Source organism: Hyperolius riggenbachi, chromosome 4 (genome assembly GCF_040937935.1).
Source record: "Hyperolius riggenbachi isolate aHypRig1 chromosome 4, aHypRig1.pri, whole genome shotgun sequence".
Taxonomy (NCBI): Eukaryota; Metazoa; Chordata; class Amphibia; order Anura; family Hyperoliidae; genus Hyperolius; species Hyperolius riggenbachi.
The window spans coordinates 390,377,709-390,395,838 of record NC_090649.1 but is presented as its reverse complement, the minus strand read 5'-3'; the positions used below and the strand labels follow the sequence as shown (position 1 = coordinate 390,395,838).

The window sequence follows — 18,130 nt, the reverse complement described above, 5'->3', positions numbered from 1 at the left end:
CTCTTTTACACTTGTCTAATTCCCCCTCATTTGTGTCTAATCACAAATTGTAATCTGATCTCCCCCCATGTCACATAACTGCCTATGGCAGATAAGTCCATTTGAATGCCCTGGATAAGAAAGGGAACATTAAAGAGGAACTTTAGCCTAAACAAATATACTGTCATTAAGTTACATTAGTTATGTTAATTAAAATAGATAGGTAATCTCTTACCCACCCTGTTTTTAAAAGAACAGACAAATGTTTGATTTCATGATGGCAGCCATCTTTTTGGTTGAAAGGAGCTGACAGGGAGCATAAGACACCGTTCCAACTGTCCTGTGTGCTGATCACCCCTCCCAGTTGCTAGGCAACGTGAATAACAACATAGGAAATCCCATCATGCTTTGCACAGCATCAGGGAAAAAAAGCCCAGGCAGTTTTCTTTGATGGATGGAGCTTAGCTAAAAATGTATGCTTTGGTAAGAAAAACAAAGTTCTGATGCTGTGAAACTGTTAAAGAAACACCAAGCCTTTTCAGTTCTGCTGAGTAGATGTTTAGTCTGGAGGTTCACTTTAAAGGAGAACTGTAGTGAGAGGTATATGGAGGCTGCCATATTTATTTCCTTTCAAGCAATACCAGTTGCCTGGCAGCCCTGCTGGTCTATTTGATTGAAGAAGTGTCTGAATCACACCAGGAACAAGCATGCGGCTAATCTTGTCATATCTGCCAAAATTGTCAGAAACGCCTGATCTGCTGTATGCTTGTTCAGGGCCTATGGCTGAAAGTATTAGAGGGAGAGGATTAGCAGGATAGCCAGGCAACTAGTATTGCTTAAATGGAAACAAATATGTCAGCCTCCATATACCTCTCACTACAGTTCTCCTTTAAAATACCAGTCGCCTGACTCTCCTGCTGATTCTGTGACTCTAATACTTTTAGCCACAGCCCCTGGACAAGCATGCAGATCAGGTGCTCTGACTGAAGTCAGACTGGATTAGCTGCATGCTTGTTTCAGGTGTATGATTCAGCCACTACTGCAGCCAAAAAGATCTACAGGATTGCCAGGCAACTGGTATTGTTTAAAAGGAAACCTCTATATCCCCCTCAGTTAAAGGGGAACTGAAGTAAGAGGTATACGGAGGCTGCGATATTTATTTCCTTTTAATCAATGCCAGTTGCCTGGCAGCCCTGCTGATCTATTTCTCTGCAGTAGTATCTGAATAACACCAGAAACAAGCATGCAGCTAGTCTTGTCAGATCTGACTTTAAAGTCTGAAACACCTGATCTGCTGTATGCTTGTACAGGGGCTATGGCTAATAGTATTAGAGGCAGAGGATCAGCAGGGCTGCCAGGTAACTGGTATTGCTTAAAAGGAAATAAATATGGCAGCCTCCATATACCTCTCACTACAGTTCCCCTTTAAGCAGGGGTCGAAGAATCGAGGACACTGTCCATAGTTTTTGAAATTCTTGGCCTTATTATAACAGCAGCAATCTGCTGTCTTCAAAATAATGCCGTTATTTTTGAAGAAATAATGTCACTTTTCCATTTGCCATGTGTAGAACAGTGACTTTCATCTGTGAAGATTGCCACTTTGATTGGATCACCTGGAATCCATTTTAACTGCCATTCCACTTAAGTGCAATGCTCTATATTTATAATCTGGCTAACGCACTTATGGCCATTTTTTTTAGATTGACAAACAGAATTTGCTGCTTTGAGTGTCAAATGCCATAGAAAACAATGTACAACAGTGCGAGTTGACTTACCGTAGTTTGAAGCAAACACTCTGTTAGCTGCAGATTAGTACTTTAGAAAGTATGATAAGCCACTTCAGTGGAGTCTGTGAGCCATCATGTGAGGTCATGGCTTCAAGTAAATTGAGCTACAGATCCCTAATTTAGGGTATATCCGTTACTGGCAATTAAGTACGCCTCACCAGTGACCAAAATATGGTTTATCTTTTATAAATATTGCAGTATAAAAGTGTTGTGGAGAGTTTTTTTAAAATTGGAGGACGTGGTGGTGTATGCTGCCATAACCTGGGTTAAGATACATTGGACATCCTTTTTACTCCTATTTAGGGCTGATGTGGGTGGCTCTCAAGTCACCTGAGCACCTCTAACACCTTCCACAGGTGATTTCTGCTGGTGCCGACTCCTGCCTTTCCCTAGCATATGTTTATGGTGAAGAGGTTTCTGGACATTCTGCATTTCTGTTACTGTCTGTAGCTATCTTGATTTCCCTGATGTCTCCATGGCAGCATATATGTGAGCAGTTTGCCACTTCCTGCTGCCAATTAAAACTTCCCTGAATATAAAATGAACTCTACCCTAATGCCCATATTTCTTTTTGAGCCCTTGCTACCAAGTGGATTAGTACCCCATCTTCTCGTTCCCAGATGACATCCAACCCCGCTTCCTCCCTGGCTTTTTTTTTTTTTTTTTTTTGCAGTAAGTGAGAACAGATTTGGTATAGACATAGAGAGCACTGGTCATCAATAATAATGTAGAGGCAAACACAAAGAAATAATCCAGTATCGAGCATACAGCAGGTGGAATAACCAATATTATAGAAGAGGCGTGCCTCCACATTTATTACAGGATAATTTTGGCTTCTGGTTTCAAACTATTACGAGTGCATGGCCCTGTTGTACCTTCAGAAGAGAGTCAGTGTTTGAGTTTACTCTCATCCCTCTGCTTGTTGTTCAGGCCAACAGAGCCATTGAATGGGAAGGTTCTTGGAGTTTAAGTAAAGTAAAAAAAAATAATAATTTCCTCTAATTAATGAAATTTAAGGTATGGCTATGTGATAGAAGAGTACAATAAAACTATAGAGTTTTTTTGTTTTTTTTTGCTTCAATGATTCTTGTAGTGACCAAGAATACCGAGGCGAGAAGTAGAGAGAGACTGGGAGCCCAGTGGTGCAGTGTCATTTGGTATTAGAACTTGGATGTAAATATATTGATATGTACTCCCAAAGGTGGGTTGCAGCACCTGTAAACCCACATTCCAAATCAATCTCACTTCTGTGAAATCATACTGTCCACTTAGGTAGCATGCTTATTGACAATCAATTTCACATGCTGTTGTACAAATGGGATGGACAAACAGATGGAAATTATAGGCAATTAGCAAGGTTTGCTGTGTCTGTCAGCGTTATGTCCAGAGCATGGAGGTGCTAACAGGAGACAGTCCAGTACATCAGGAGACGTGGAGGAGGCTGTAGGAGGGCAACAACCTAGCACCAGGACTGCTACCTCCAACTTTGTGCAAGGAGGAGCACTGCCAGTGCCCTGTAAAATTACCTCCAGCAAGACACCAATATGCATGTGTCTGCTCAAACTGTTTGTGGGCCCAACATCCACAGGTTGGGGTTGAGCTTTTAGCCCAACCCCGTGCAGGATATTTGGCATTTGCCAGAGAACATCAAGATTGGCAATTTCGCCACTGGCACCCTGTGCACTTCACAGTTGAACGCAGCAGGTTCACCATGAGCACATATGTGAGAGTCTGGAGACGCCGTGGAGAATGTTCTGCTGCTTGCAACATCCTCCAGCATGACCGGTTTGGAAGTGGGTCAGTAATGGTGTGGGGTGGCATTTCTTTGGGGAGCCGCACAGCCCTCCATGTGCTCCCCAGAGGTAGCCTGACTGCCAATATGTATCGAGATGAATTCCTCAGACCCCTTGTGAGCAGTGTTGTATGGACAGGGGTGCAGGCGTGGCTTGTGCTATAGGCGCTAGCAGGGCCATGGGCGCCATCCCTGCATCCCAAAGCAGATGCAGCTTTGCTAACATGCCAAAGAGAGGGCAGCGGGCACTGAGGTGCAGTGACGTTTTTGTTTATGAAGCAGCCAAACATCCTGTGCGTCTTTTCTAGTGTATCTCCACCCCCCTTGCCTGACTTCCTGTAGCAGTGTCAAGCAGCATCACTTCTCGCGCCTCTCGCTACAGCACTTCTCTCTATCACATTAAGTAGACTGTGTGCTGGCATTCCTTTCCTCCATCCTGTGTGCTATCTGTAGGCTGATCTCTGCACAGGGTATGATGCTCTGCCTGTCACTCTCTTCCTGACCCTCCTGTAATGTCATCCTTCTTATCACGGATAGCTGATAGCTGGTCTGTGCATCCAGCAGCGTTCCTCTGCTCTGGCATATTGTCTCTCAGAGATTTCATTCTGCCAAAGTTAAGGTGCGTACACACGTCTGATATTTCTGAACAACTTGTCGTTCAAATCGGGCGTTTAAACAACAGTTTGGCGTGTGTACGAACGATTGTTAGACTGATAGCAACAGTTTTGACTGATCCGCTTTGCGGATCCGTGAACTAACTGTCTATCAAATGTTAGTTAGGTCCGTACATGTTTAGAAACAACTTGTTGTTTGAAAGTCTATTAAGGTGCATACACACGTCGGATTTGTGCAAACAACCAGTCGTTTGGACGTTTGAACGTCCGGTTGTTTGGACGTCAAATCGGGCGTGTACGGTCGGTCGTTCACCTGATAAGACTGGTTTTAAGGGAACCGCTTGGCGGATCATTTAAATCCAGTCTTATCAGGTGAACGACCGACTGTACACACACCCGATTACATGTTCAAGTGACCAGACGTTTGCAAAAATCCGACGTTTTTATGAGCCTTTAGTTTGAAACTAAAAGACATTCAACCAAGTCGTTTGATTAGTCCAATTCTAGTATATTCTTCTATCCAGTCCATTGCCCATTATCAAGTTGGTTAAACGACATGTAAATTAGCATATCAAACGACTTGTTGTTTGAAATACAAGTTGTTCAAATGACAAGTCGTTCAGAAATATCAGACGTGTGTACGCACCTTCTACTTTCTTTCATTGTTCTGACTCAGTGGTAAAGGTTCACATCCAGTCCAGCTATTGCATTTTGCTAGTGCAGCTGTGACCCACTAGTGCACTATTTGCAATGTAATGCATTTATTGCATGTCAGTGCAATTACTGCACTAGCGAGTCACAGCTGCACTAGCAAAATGCAATAGCTGGACTTGATGTTGGTCTTCATGTACTACCCCCGAAGTGCTTTCCAATACACATGGTATACTGATATAGATAGCGTCCCCATCCTCCTCTTTGGCTGCACTGATCCAGCATGGGACCCTCTAAACATATTCAACTAGACCTTGTTGTATATGTTCTTGCAAGACAATGTTAGACCTCATGTGACTGGAGTGTATCAGCAATTCCTGCAAGACGAAGGCATTGATGCTGTGGACTGGCCCGCCCATCCGCCCTCCGTTTCATTCAGCTCCTTTTTAGCTCCTTTTTTTCTAGTTAGGGACTACATTACTCTGTAATGGAGACACCAGGTAAACCATATGGCGATTCTCCATGGAAGCATACATGCCCATCCCTCTGTTTGCCAGCTTGTTCCATTTAGTGCAATATGGCTGTTAAAAATTAAAAAAGTAAAAAAAAAAAATTGTAATCTAAGCTATTATTATTCTCTAAGCATAACCACGATTATAGTAGCCTTGCTTTTGCTTTAACTTTGTTTTTCATCTTGCAGGAATATATGGGAGAAAAAGCCTGCTCTGATTAGACGGCACAACAGCAAATATTATGACGGTCTGTTTTCTACTTCAGAGTTTGACCGCATTCTTAGAGACGTGAGTAGAAAAAGGGTTTTTTTTTGTTTGTTTTGTTTTTATATAGCACTAAGACATACAGTTCTTTGTACATGCATATTATTAATAATATAACAAATGTTTTTTATATAGAGCTAGCTAGGGACCTTCATCAGAAATCTGCACACTGCGGTCATGGGTGCATGTCCCTGACCTGCAATTTGTAGGTCGTACCTGGACTGGCAACAAAAATAGCCATATAGGTCTGACAGTTGTGGGTTGAAAGACTGATTGTGACAATCTGAGACGTGCACCTATGAACAATGGGAAGAACATGTACCCACCAACCAACACTGTCTTTCCCACAGTTCTTTTATAGGTTCTATTAAACATTTGACTTAAAGTGGAACTAAAATGTACCGTATTTTTCGGAATATAGGACGCACCTTTATTTCCCAAAAATAGGGAGGGGGGGGAACTGGGTCTTTTATTCCAATTGTACGGTAAAAAGTCTTGCAGAGTGCGCAGGGAAGCACTTGCGCATCCAGCAGCCTCTTCGGGCACCCTCCTCCAGCATAAAGTCCATCTCGCTCTTGCTGTACTTCCCAGCTGCATTCTTCATCGTGAGCCGCAGTCACAGCAAGCACTGCCCATCTACCATGGGCAGCCTCTGCTTGCTTATGTCCGTCTCCCTCTCGCTGTGCTGACTGTGCTTCCCGGCGGGCGGCGGCATATTTTAGTGTGACCCGCATTCGCAGCAAGCATTGCCCATCTGCCCTGGGCAGTCTCTTCTTGCCTGTGTCTGTCTCCCTCTTGCTGTGCTGTCTGTGCTTCCTGGCTGCATATTTTAGCGTGACCCGCAGTGACAGTGAACAAGCATTGCCCAATTGCAGCGGCAGCCGTATACAGGAAGTGACTTTACTGGTTACTTCCTGTATACGGTGGCCGCTGCAATTGGGCAATGCTTGTTCACTGTCAGTGCATGGTCACACTAAAGTATGATGCCAGGAAGAACCGCAAACACGGTGAGAGGAAGACAGACTTGTGCAAGAGGAGGCCGTCCAAGGCAAATGGTAAACGAGCGGCAGCCGGGTTAGAGGGAGGGGGGTTTAACTATGGGTGGGAGGCAAAGGCTACCTTCAGGTGAGGGTGGGCAAAGGCTACCTCAGTGTTCTCCCCAGAACATATTAGCCGGGCGCACCTCCAGTAAGTAAGGTAAGTTTGGCGGCCGCCCGGGTAAAATTCAGCCACCCATGTGGTATAATTAGCCAGGCATCCGTCCACTATAGACCAGATTATGCTGTTTTATTATACATGCGCTCGCACTGCTGTTAGATCCCGAGTAGCTGAAGGCTCTCTATCCTTCCCTCTCTCCATTTAGACAGTCGGCGTGTTTACCCATTGTTGCCTCCCTCCAGCCAGTAATAACAGTGAGGCAGCCGAGTGCTCCCCGCCCCTCACAACTCCGTCCAGCCAGTAGCAGAAGCAGCTGTCACACCAGGGAGGAGAGATCATCCTTGCTCCACACGCAGAACGGAAGAACGCATGGTAGGGGAAAGTGACGCAGTGACAGCTCAGTCACTACAAGTCTCTGCAGCACGCCCCGTACTGCAGAGGACCTCTAATTAACTCTTTCCAGGCACCCAGGTAGTTTAACGTCCAGCCACAGCAAACAAACAAGTAGCACACGGAGCACAGTATAAATCACTCAGTAATTCAAAGAGAGGTCACTAAAGGAATGTGGCACCTTTAACCACTTGAGGACCCACCCTTTACCCCCCTTAAGGACCAGCGCTGTTTTAGCTGATCTGTGCTGGGTGGGCTGTGCAGCCCCCAGCACAGATCAGGGTGCAGGCAGAGCGACCAGATCGCCCCCCTTTTTTTCCCCACTAGGGGGATGATGTGCTGGGGGGTCTGATCGCTCCTGCCTGCCGGGTGTTGCGGGGGGGGCACCTCAAAGCCCCCCTCCGCGGCGAAATCCCCCCCCCCCCCCCCTCTCCTACCTGGCCCCCCTGGTGATCCGGGCTGCACAGGACGCTATCCGTCCTGTGCAGCCAGTGACAGGCTGTCCCCTGTCACATGGCGGCGATCCCCGGCCGCTGATTGGCCGGGGATCGCCGATCTGCCTTACGGCGCTGCTGCGCAGCAGCGCCGTACAATGTAAACAAAGCGGATTATTTCCGCTTGTGTTTACATTTAGCCTGCGAGCCGCGATCGGCGGCCCGCAGGCTATTCACGGAGCCCCCCGCCGTGAATTGACAGGAAGCAGCCGCTCGCGCGAGCGGCTGCTTCCTGATTAATTAGCCTGCAGCCGGCGACGCAGAACTGCGTCGCTGGTCCTGCAGCTGCCACTTTGCGGACGCACGGGATAAGCGTGCGGTCGGCAAGTGGTTAAAGCGGATCCGAGATGAAAAACTAACTATAACAAGTAACTTGTCTATATATCTTATCTAAAATTCTAAAATTTTGATAGTTTACACAGCAAATCTAGCTGCAAACAGCTTGAATAGAATATGATTATTTCTTCCTGTGATACAATGACAGCAGCCATGTTGTTTGTAAACATTACACAGAAGCAGGCTTATCTGCATCGTGAGCACTCAGCCTGTGAAAAAAGCCTAATCCTCCCTCCTCCCCTCTGCCTCTGAAATCTGTGGCTAGTAATACCTCCCCCTCCTCCTGCCCAGACTGAGCTCCCATGAGCCCTTGCTACTGTCTGAAAATGCCTTGGCTCTCTGAAAACCTGTGGGTGTGGCTTGTTTAGTTTATAGGGAATTAGAGTATTAAAACCAAAACAAAGTATTTGGCTTTAGGAATGCCCTATAAACAATAGGAAAGGAACACAATTATGCAATGAGTAAAGGTTCATCTCGGATCCACTTTAATGGGGGTAAGTGTGTATCCTGGCAAAGAAAGAGTCAAGAATATCAAAGAAGTGCCAACTTATTCATTGTTCACTAAAACTGAGTCTCATAATAATACTTTAAAGGACATTTGAACTGGGGGAAAGATTACATTTACTTATCTGGGGCTTCTTCCAGCCCCTAGCAGTCTTATCTGGTCACTTTCTGTGGTTACGCTACCCTCCAGGCTGCTGCTGTCCCCTCCAAAAGATCCCCAACCACAGCTGGTTGCATGCAAAGTCTCAGTGCACCTCTCTCGCTCATGTTCCTATAGTCTGAAGCATTCTGCGTTTGTGTAGTTTAAGTATGCGTGAACTGCACAAGCACAGGTTCATCCTGGCCACTGGAGCATGCTTGTCTCACCCCCCGCCCACCCATGAGCACCGCAATCACATGTAAATCGCAGTGCTCATTTCCCACTAGCATGCATCGTTTTTTTCCAAATCGCAATTGTCAGGCGATTGTGCTCCGTTACCGGCAGCTATACAGCGCAATCACGGGCAGTGGAAATTGTAGGTAGCGTGATCGCAGCGCAATTGCGATCATGCTTCATAGTGGAAAAGGGCCCTTACTTCCCCACCCAGCTACTTTTCCGTGCCATCCGGCTGAAAAAAAATTAATCTGGGGAGAACACTGTACCTATAGGTGAGGGTGGGTGGGCAGAGGTTACCTATACAATGGGGGGATGGGTAAAGGCTAAGTATACAGTGGGTGGTAGGCAAAGGCTACCTAAACAATGAAGGAAGGGGAAAGGCTACCTATACTGGGGCTAATGCTACCTATACTAGGAGAGGGGCAAAGGCTAACCTGAGTGTAGTTTAGTGTAACTGTGGGCAGCAGGGATTAGTGTAGCATAGCTTTGGGACAGTTGGGGGGGGGGGGGGGGGTGTTGTGGGGTTGCGTCCATAAGACGCTCCTGGACCATGGATGCACCATTTTTTTTTTGTTATTGTTTTTTCCCCCCCTGATTTTTGCCCTCTAAATCTAGGTGCATCTTATAGTCCGAAGCGTTTTATGTTCCGAAAAATACGGTAGTTTAAACTCCAACTTATGTTTTTATTAAAAATAAAATAGTGTACGGGTACCCTAAACATCACTAAATAACACATTAAAAAAATAAAAATGAATTCATGATTTCCAGTACCATAAATTGTATACAGTATAAGAAAGCTAAAATAATACTATCTTACCCAACTACTATCAGCTATTTGAATGTTGAGGCGTAGAGTGCCTCCATTTTCTGCTCCACATTGTTCACTTCTTCTCCCCTCTCTCCCTTTTATAGCATAAAGCAATTTACTGTATGCCTGTTCTAGTTTTACACTTATTCAAGTCTAGACAGCACACAGTCATTTCAGTGGATTGTGTGTGTCTAGTGCTGTGTAGCAAGAGTAAAAGTGTGTCTCCATTCCCCCTCTCCCCCCCCCCCCCCACTTGTGCTCAGGGCTCTCTGCCCCCTGTACTCCCGGCTCTCTGCCCCCTGTACTCCTGGCTCTCTGCCCCCTGTACTCCTGTGTATCTCAAACATTTGTAGCTAATTGTCTGTTGCCGAGATTATGCTGATATACAACCCTGACCAGCTGTTTAGGGTTTCTGAAATAGTAGAACAACAAACCCAGAAACCGGCTGCACTGCGTATGTTATCAAAATTCAACAATTTTATTTATTCATGGGTGCAAAATTTAAAACCATATAAAAATGTTTGCTAAACATACTTACTAAATAAAAAAGTTGAATCAGCCAAACCTGACCACCCTGTTGTTAACCAATGAATCCCTCTGAATCCCTCCTGGCTAACAGATAAGTCTTACTTGTTCATCAGCCTCAGATTGACTAGTTGCATCTTGTGTTGTAGTCACATGTGCTGCCACGGCTTCTACAGGCTGGAAAAGTTTTTTTAGAGAACCATTTAATAACCCTCATTTTTTGTTTTTTTTTGTTTTTCTTTTTGTTACATTTTTAGGATAATGTGCAGTTTGGTGTCAACTTGGATGTCACCAGTTATTCCGATGGAGTGCGGGAAACCCACAATCCCCCAGGCAGAGCTTTGCCACCGATTGTATGGGACTACTTCAAGGCAAGTAAAAAGCTGTAAAATGGTAATAGGAATGTTTATCATCCGTGCACTTTTGCAAACAAACAATAATACAGTTAGATAGGTTCCTACTTGAACCAGACTCCCAACGGCCAGCGGGAGCAGACAGTGTAGTAACCGCTCCGATTGTCTGGTTGGTGCCCAGGCAGATGCCTTTCCACCATAGGCTATATAGAGAACGCATCCGCTTGTCCAGAAAAATGGCGGTCCACACAAAAGTGTGTTCTGCTCCGCAATCCATTTCCACTCAGTCCTGCAAGTGTGAACAGATCCTATTTATAAAGAAAAGTCAATTTTCCGCTATAGTGGGGACCGAGCCTGAAAGAGGAATTGTAGTACAAAGATTTCAGTGAATAATATGTATTATTTTTTACAATATTACTTTATAAATTATTGAGGCAGTGGTTGCCCATTGTAGAATCGTTCCTCATCCTGATTTACATTCTGAAATTCATCACAGGTGGTGACATCTTTAGTCCTATCAGGAGCATCGCTGCAGAATGTTTTTATACAAGTGTTCTGAAGCCAGTACAAATAATACCTTGTCCTCCAAAATGCTCGGCGGGCGAACTCCGCACAGCTGAACAGCCCAGGCTTAGCATCACTGGGAGGGCGGGCTTTCATCCCAATATACAGCAATATATAGAAAGTGTTTTTGATGCTGAAACCAATATAATTAACGTAAAGTGGGTATCCTGAATAATTTACTACATTCTACTATTTGTCACTACATTGCCACTTTAATTTTTTAGCTTCTTTTATACTGTAATCATTTACTGCTCATTAGTAAAAATACAAAACAATCCTTGAGAGAGAGAAAAAAAAAGTAAGAAGCCCAAACGACAAAGGTTGAGCTGGAAACAGGGCACAGCTGCATTATGTGAGGTTAATCCAGTGTTCTCTCTTGTACAGAATGGATGCTCGCTGAGGTTACTGAATCCCCAGGCCTTCTCTGTCACAGTCTGGAATGTCTTGTCTACCCTGCAGGAGCTCTTTGGAAGCATGGCTGGGGCAAACACGTACGTATAGATATTTTTTTCTTTTTTAATTTGGAGAGAAAGGGTTTTAAATTTTTATGGAGGACTGCCCATGACTAAACCCTTCTGTAATATTTCTTAAAGGGGAACAAAACTGCCAATACACAGTGGGCTGTATTCTGTGGGCTCTTGTTTTTTCAGTCTGTGTCTTAGAAACATCACAGTCCTGGATGCTTTTTCTTTTAGTGATGTGCTGAGAATATAAACAAGGATTATCTGATTGCTCAGATATTAGGCTACAATTTTGGTAAAATATCAGCTTTTTATTTGACATGAAGAATGACGATTTCATGTTGTGCAGTTTTAGCTGTGGAGACATACTTATCAGAACAATTATCACCATAAGGACTGGTACACAACTTTGACTTTTGTTACTTACAACGATTTAGGTACGGTCTTCTAATATGTCTGATCAGAAATGAACAGTCTGCGGACATTGGAAGATCATGATCAATGAGGAGCGAGGCACTGCATCAAGCAAATGGATACCTTTAAAGGGAGACTAAACTGAGAGGTATATGGATGTTTCCTTTTAAACAATACTATTTGCTTGGCAGTCCTACTGATCTCTTTGGCTGCAGTAGTGGCTGAATCACACACCTGAAACAAGCATGCAGCTGATTCAGTCTGACTTCAGTCAGAGCACCTGATCTGCATGCTTGTTGAGGGGATGTGGCTGAAAGTATTAGAGGCAGAGATTGGCAGGACAGCCAGGCAAATTGTATTGTTTAAAAGCATATGGCAGCCTCCATATCACAGTTCTGGTGTTATTTAAAGGAATACTGTAGGGGGTTTCAGGAAAATGAGTTGAACTTACCCAGTGCTTCTAATGGTCCCCCGCAGATGTCCTGTGCCCGCACAGCCACTCACTGATGCTCCGGCCCCGCCTCCGGTTCATTTCTGGAATTTCAGACTTTAAAGTCTGTAAACCACTGCGCCTGCGTTGCCGTGTCCTCGCTCCCGCTGTTGTCACCAGGAGCGTACTGCACATGCACAGACTGTACTCTGCCTGCGCAGTACAGTCCTGGTGACATCAGCGGGAGCGAGGACACGGCAACGCAGGCGCAGTGGTTTTCAGTCTTTAAAGTCTGAAATTTCAGAAGTGAACCGGAGGCGGGGCCGGAGCATTGGTGAGTGGCTGCGCAGGCACAGGATGTCTGCGGGGGACCATTAGAAGCCCCGGGTAAGTTCAGCTCATTTTCCCCTGAACCCCCCCTACAGTATTCCTTTAAACATGTTTTTATTATTGGATGTTTAACCTCCTGAGAGGTATTCCTGACACTGAGTTGGACAAGAAATTTTTGCTGAAAGTGGTATGCCCAACAGTGTTTTTCTAGGCACAGGAGTTCCCCAGTATACGTTAGCTACGTGTAGGGGCTCCAGTACAATGTAGGCAGCAGTAGGGAAGCTAGGAACACCTGTACCTGGCTAAGCTATACTGGGGGCACCTAGACCTGGCTACCTACCTACAATAATCTGTAAGGGATTCTGAAGACAGATGGGCACCATACAGTGAGCGACACAGGACAGGTAATGTATAGCTGCACACACGGGGTACATTTATACACTGGGGGAGGGGGGCAGCAGCGAGGCAATGGACGTGGCCGTTTTCCAAGCAATTTCATGTTGAAATTGATTGGGAATCGGCCTGCGGATTATGGACAGCCAATCGATCTCTCTCTAATCCTATTCGATCAGAGAGAGATTTGTCTCTTGGTCGAATCTGCCCATCATTGCTAGATGTATGGGGACCTTTGCATTCATATTAGTGCAGGATGAGCAGCTGCAGCTTGAAAGTAATAATAATAATCAGAACATTTGTATAACGCTTTTCTCCTGTTGGACTCTAAGCGCTCAAGAGCTGCAGCCACTGGGACGCGCTCAAGAGGACACCCTGCAGTGTTAGGGAGTATTGCCTTGAACTCCTTACTGAATAGGTACTGACCCTAGCCAGGATTCGAACCCTGGTCTCCCATGTCAAAGGCGGTGCCCTTAACCAGTACTCTATTGATCAGAGATTTTGGGGAGTAATTTTTGAAATGTAGTTAGATTTTGTGTTTCAAGCTTTTATTAAACTCAAAATGTAAACTAGACCCCTGCTTGCACATTTTGGTAAGTTATTGAAAAAAACAGTTCTGAAAATTAATTGGATCACTTTTTGCACAGAAATCCAGCAGAAACTGAACGGCAGGGAGGTTAATATGCCAATCTTGTATATCAAGCATTCTATTTTCTTTTTTTCATTAAAATACGTTAATATTGGAACAAAACCCTTGAATGTGTCATCTTGCATCCTCGTGTAGGGATTGCATGATGTGTGGATGCAGGTATGTCGGTTATCAACCAATATGAGCTGTTAGAAGGCACTGCTGTACACCGCATTATTAATATTGTTATTATTGATTTATAAAGCGCCAACATATTCCGTGGCACTGTACACATTAGGTCTGATTTACTAAGCATGTAGAACCTATGTGAACACACGACTGGACTGGTTTTTAAAAACATTTCCGAGATTTATTGGATCATATTGGAATACAGTGCAGAATGACAAAACATTAGTAAATTAATGGGTGTGAAACTGCAGTTTGTTTGTTTTTTTGTTTTTTTTAATTTGTGATATTCTAAATGTATTAAAGTAAGGTTCGTGCTGTGGGTGTTTATGTCCTCCGGCTTCAGTCTTGAATGGTCTCATGATATGGATCTTTGCCATGATTCCCTTGATGACGGCTTTGCTGGCTTCTTGCTGCAGGTATCTGACCCCTCCTGCCACTCAGGGATTTGCGCCACATTATGATGACATTGAGGCTTTCGTGGTTCAGCTAGAAGGGAAGAAACACTGGAGAGTCTACAATCCCAGGTGAGCATGTGCAGAGTTTGGAAGAATGATGCTGTGTCATATTTTCAGATGACTGTCACATCAGTGTATAGATGAGCTGCTTGCCTCTCTGCTGAGCAGCCCATTCTGTCCAAAAATGTGAACTGCTTTGATTTGAAATGGTTTTATCAAATGTTTTTCTTGTACAATCCTTTAAGACGCTTATGCATTTGTTTTAAAATTATTAGTTTAGGAAGATGCTATTAGAGTATGTGTCCCCTGTCTGTTCAGAGGTCAGTTTTCCAGGGGTTCTGCAGCACAAGTCTCTGGCAGTCGGTGAGGATATCGGCCTAAGGGCCTTTTTCCACTAGCCTGCGATTTGCGATTTGCTTCTGATCGCAAATCGCAAGGTACATTAAACTAATGGAAACTGCAGCAGCAATTTCCATTAGTGCGATCCGATTGCGATGCGATTTTGGTCAAATCACAATCGTTGTCCTGCCGCGTTTTGTATGCGATTGAGCTGGACTATAATGAGTATAGTAGCGCAATCGCATGGTGGAAATTGAAACGCGATTGCGATCGCGATCGGAATCGCGATCGCATTTCATAGTGGAAAAGAGCCCTAATAGTCATTAGGGCCTGTACACACTGCTGCGCGCTTTTAAAATCGCATGCGATTTTTAAATCGCAAGCCTTTGAGAATAGAAAAAGCGCATCGCGCCAGTGTGTACAAGTCTTCACGATTTTCATTATTTTTCAAAAGACCTTGCGATTAAAAAGCGCATGCGATTTGAAAAGCGCATGCGATTTGAAAAGCGCAGCGCAAGCGCAGCAGTGTGTACAGGCCCTATGCTGTACAACCGCCTGGTGCAATATAGCTCAATATAACTCCTGTATATATGCCATTAGTTCTTACTGGGTCGCTCATGCCAATTGACCAGCCATCTGTCTAACCTCAGCAATGCACTGTTCGATGCAGTGCAATGCTATGGGCCATCCATCAATTGCTTCTGACATGCTGGCTGATTGGATGGCCACCTTTACTAATTTAAGAGAGAAAACACTGCTACATTGCAAGTAAGGGAGGAACAGTCCTTCAACAATTTACGGTAAATGGAATATCATAATGTTAATAAAAAATACCAGTAAGTGAATCTTTATTTTCTCTGTGTAACATTTTTTTTTATTTTTTTATTGTAGAAGTAAATCAGAAATACTACCCAAGTTCTCAAGTGGTAAGGAAATGATGTATGGTAGCTATTGTGTAGAGCAGCAGTAAGAGTGGATTATGGTTTGAATAAAGCTGCTGATTAGAATCATGGCAGTAAGGCATATGTACAGCTCCAGAAACTTCATCATTTATTTATTTATAGCAGTGCATGCTAGCCCATCAGAATTTTTGTCTCATTTTCATTAACTGGCATTGATGAATGGAAAATTCTGCTTGCCTGCAAACCTTTGCTCATATAGGAAGTGGAAGCCATGCTGGCTAAGGAGGGACACTAGCTGATAATTACTGTAGTTAGCCGGCAGCTGTGCTTGTTAATCAGATTCCATCTAATGGATCCACAGCTAGTGGCTTTAATTAGCTAAGACTGCCTACAGTTTCTAGATTCATGGAGATATGTTGGAGGATATTCTGCTTATCCCTGATTATTATAAATAACGGAAAACCAGCTCACTAGCTGTTGAGGTTCTCCTAACCTGCAGAAATTATGCGTGTTTTTAGCCTTCAATTTTTATTAAAACAGAACTGTAGTGGGGAAGAGGGGTGTGGAGGGTGCCATTGTTGTATGGTTTTACTTATCTGACTGTCCTGCTGTTCCTCTGCATTGCTGAGTCAAAGTCCCAAAACAAGTATATAGATCACTGTCCAGACAAATGGAACTTCACAGAGCTCTTGTGTTTGTCTGGAATTTCATTTGTTAGGAACTGAACAGAGTGGATGTCTGCAAAATCCTTCTATCTTGTTGAGCATTTGTCTGTTCCTGGTTTGCAGTAAAGGCACCACATGTTTTGTGTAGGAAGCCTGCAGTGAGAGGGTTGTTGGGTTTGCCATATTCTGTTTGAAAAACGTGTCTGGTTGTTGTGCTGGTTCTCTGACAGGTGAAAATATAAAATCTTTTATTTTCGAATAGCTAATTTCAACGACGCTGATATTGGGGAACCCATTCTGGAGACTGTTTTGGAAGCCGGGGACCTCCTTTACTTCCCCCGAGGGTTCATCCATCAGGGTGACTGTCTCCCCGATGCCCACTCTCTTCACATAACTGTATCTTCATTCCAAAAGAATAGCTGGGCTGACCTGCTGGAAAAAGTAAGACCTTTCTCAGTGTACACTGCAGATACTGGCCAGAAGTTACAATCCATTATAATAATATACTGCACATTATTATTCTTCCTTTTCAGCATGTCACTTGTATGTGTTAATGTGTCATTAACTGATTTGCGTTCATGGACATTCCAAAGATATTTAAGTCCTTGGGCCTCTCATGCCATATTAAGTCCATTAAATTACCAGACCAGTTAGAAGCGTTGTTTAAAGAGGAACAGTCGCGAAAATCTTAAAATGTAAAACACATACAAATAAGAAGTACATTTCTCACAGAGTAAAACGAGCCATAAATTACTTTTCTTCTATGCTGCTGTCACATACAGTAAGTAGTAGAAATCTGACATTACGGACAGATTTTGGACTAGCCCATCTTCTCATACGGGGGTTCTCAAGGGTTTTCTTTACTTTTAAAAGCACTTCGTGAATGGCAGTTGCTCCGTCCAACTGCCAAAATTGTGTGCAGTGAGCAGGGAGGCTGGCCAGCATCTTTGTATTGCTCATTTTCAGGGAATGTCTTTGTAATGGTGGCCATACATGGTACAATAAAAACGTTTCATTATCCTGTTTATTCGATCTAAATGATGGAATCGAATGAAAGTTGAAAATATTTTTTTTTTTTGATTAAGAAATTTGAACGATTATCCCGTTTTTTCAAGAAAAATCAGATCGGACATGCTGCAAAAATCTGTATATTCGATCTAACAGAATAATCAAACTAAATTATCTAATCGAAAATAAAATGAAAAATTGTAAAGAATAAAGGCCATGCTGAGAATCCCCGATGAAGAGATGGACTAGCCCAAAATCTGTCGGTAATGTCAGATTTCTACTACCTACTGTAAGTGACATCAACATAGGAGAAAAGTAATTTATGGCTAATTTCACTCTGGGAGAAATGTACTTCTTATTTGTATGTGTTTTAAATTTAAAGATTTTCACAGCAGATCCTCCTTAAAGGGGCACTACAGCGAAAAACTGTAAAATTTAAAATATGTGCAAACATACAGTGATGTGAAAAACTATTTGCCCCCTTCCTGATTTCTTATTCTTTTGCATGTTTGTCACACTTAAATGTTTCTGCTCATCATCAAAAACCGTTAACTATTAGTCAAAGATAACATAATTGAACACAAAATGCAGTTGATTTGAGGGTTTTCTAGCATGAACTGCCTTGTTAAAAAATAACGTAACTGTGGTTTATCACACCTGAGTTCAATTTCTGTAGTTACCTCCAGGCCTGATTACTGCCACACCTGTTTCAATCAAGAAATCACTTAAATAGGAGCTATCTGACACAGAACTAGACCAAAAGCACCTCAAAAGCTAGACATCATGCCAAGATCCAAAGAAATTCAGGA

At 43.6% G+C, this 18,130-nt stretch overlaps 1 protein-coding gene across 2 annotated transcripts in view; it reads left to right on the top strand.

Annotated features, from left to right (window-relative positions):
• The window catches only part of RIOX1 (ribosomal oxygenase 1), a 48,397-nt gene that overhangs the window by 15,627 nt on the left and 14,640 nt on the right, over positions 1 to 18,130 (top strand). For both annotated transcript variants that reach the window (XM_068232165.1, XM_068232164.1), the window contains exons 4-9: positions 5,524 to 5,623; positions 10,448 to 10,561; positions 11,492 to 11,598; positions 14,369 to 14,476; positions 15,638 to 15,672; positions 16,576 to 16,754. In XM_068232165.1, the coding sequence (XP_068088266.1) occupies positions 5,524 to 5,623; positions 10,448 to 10,561; positions 11,492 to 11,598; positions 14,369 to 14,476; positions 15,638 to 15,672; positions 16,576 to 16,754 (643 nt within the window). The remainder of the gene's footprint in view (positions 1 to 5,523; positions 5,624 to 10,447; positions 10,562 to 11,491; positions 11,599 to 14,368; positions 14,477 to 15,637; positions 15,673 to 16,575; positions 16,755 to 18,130) is intronic.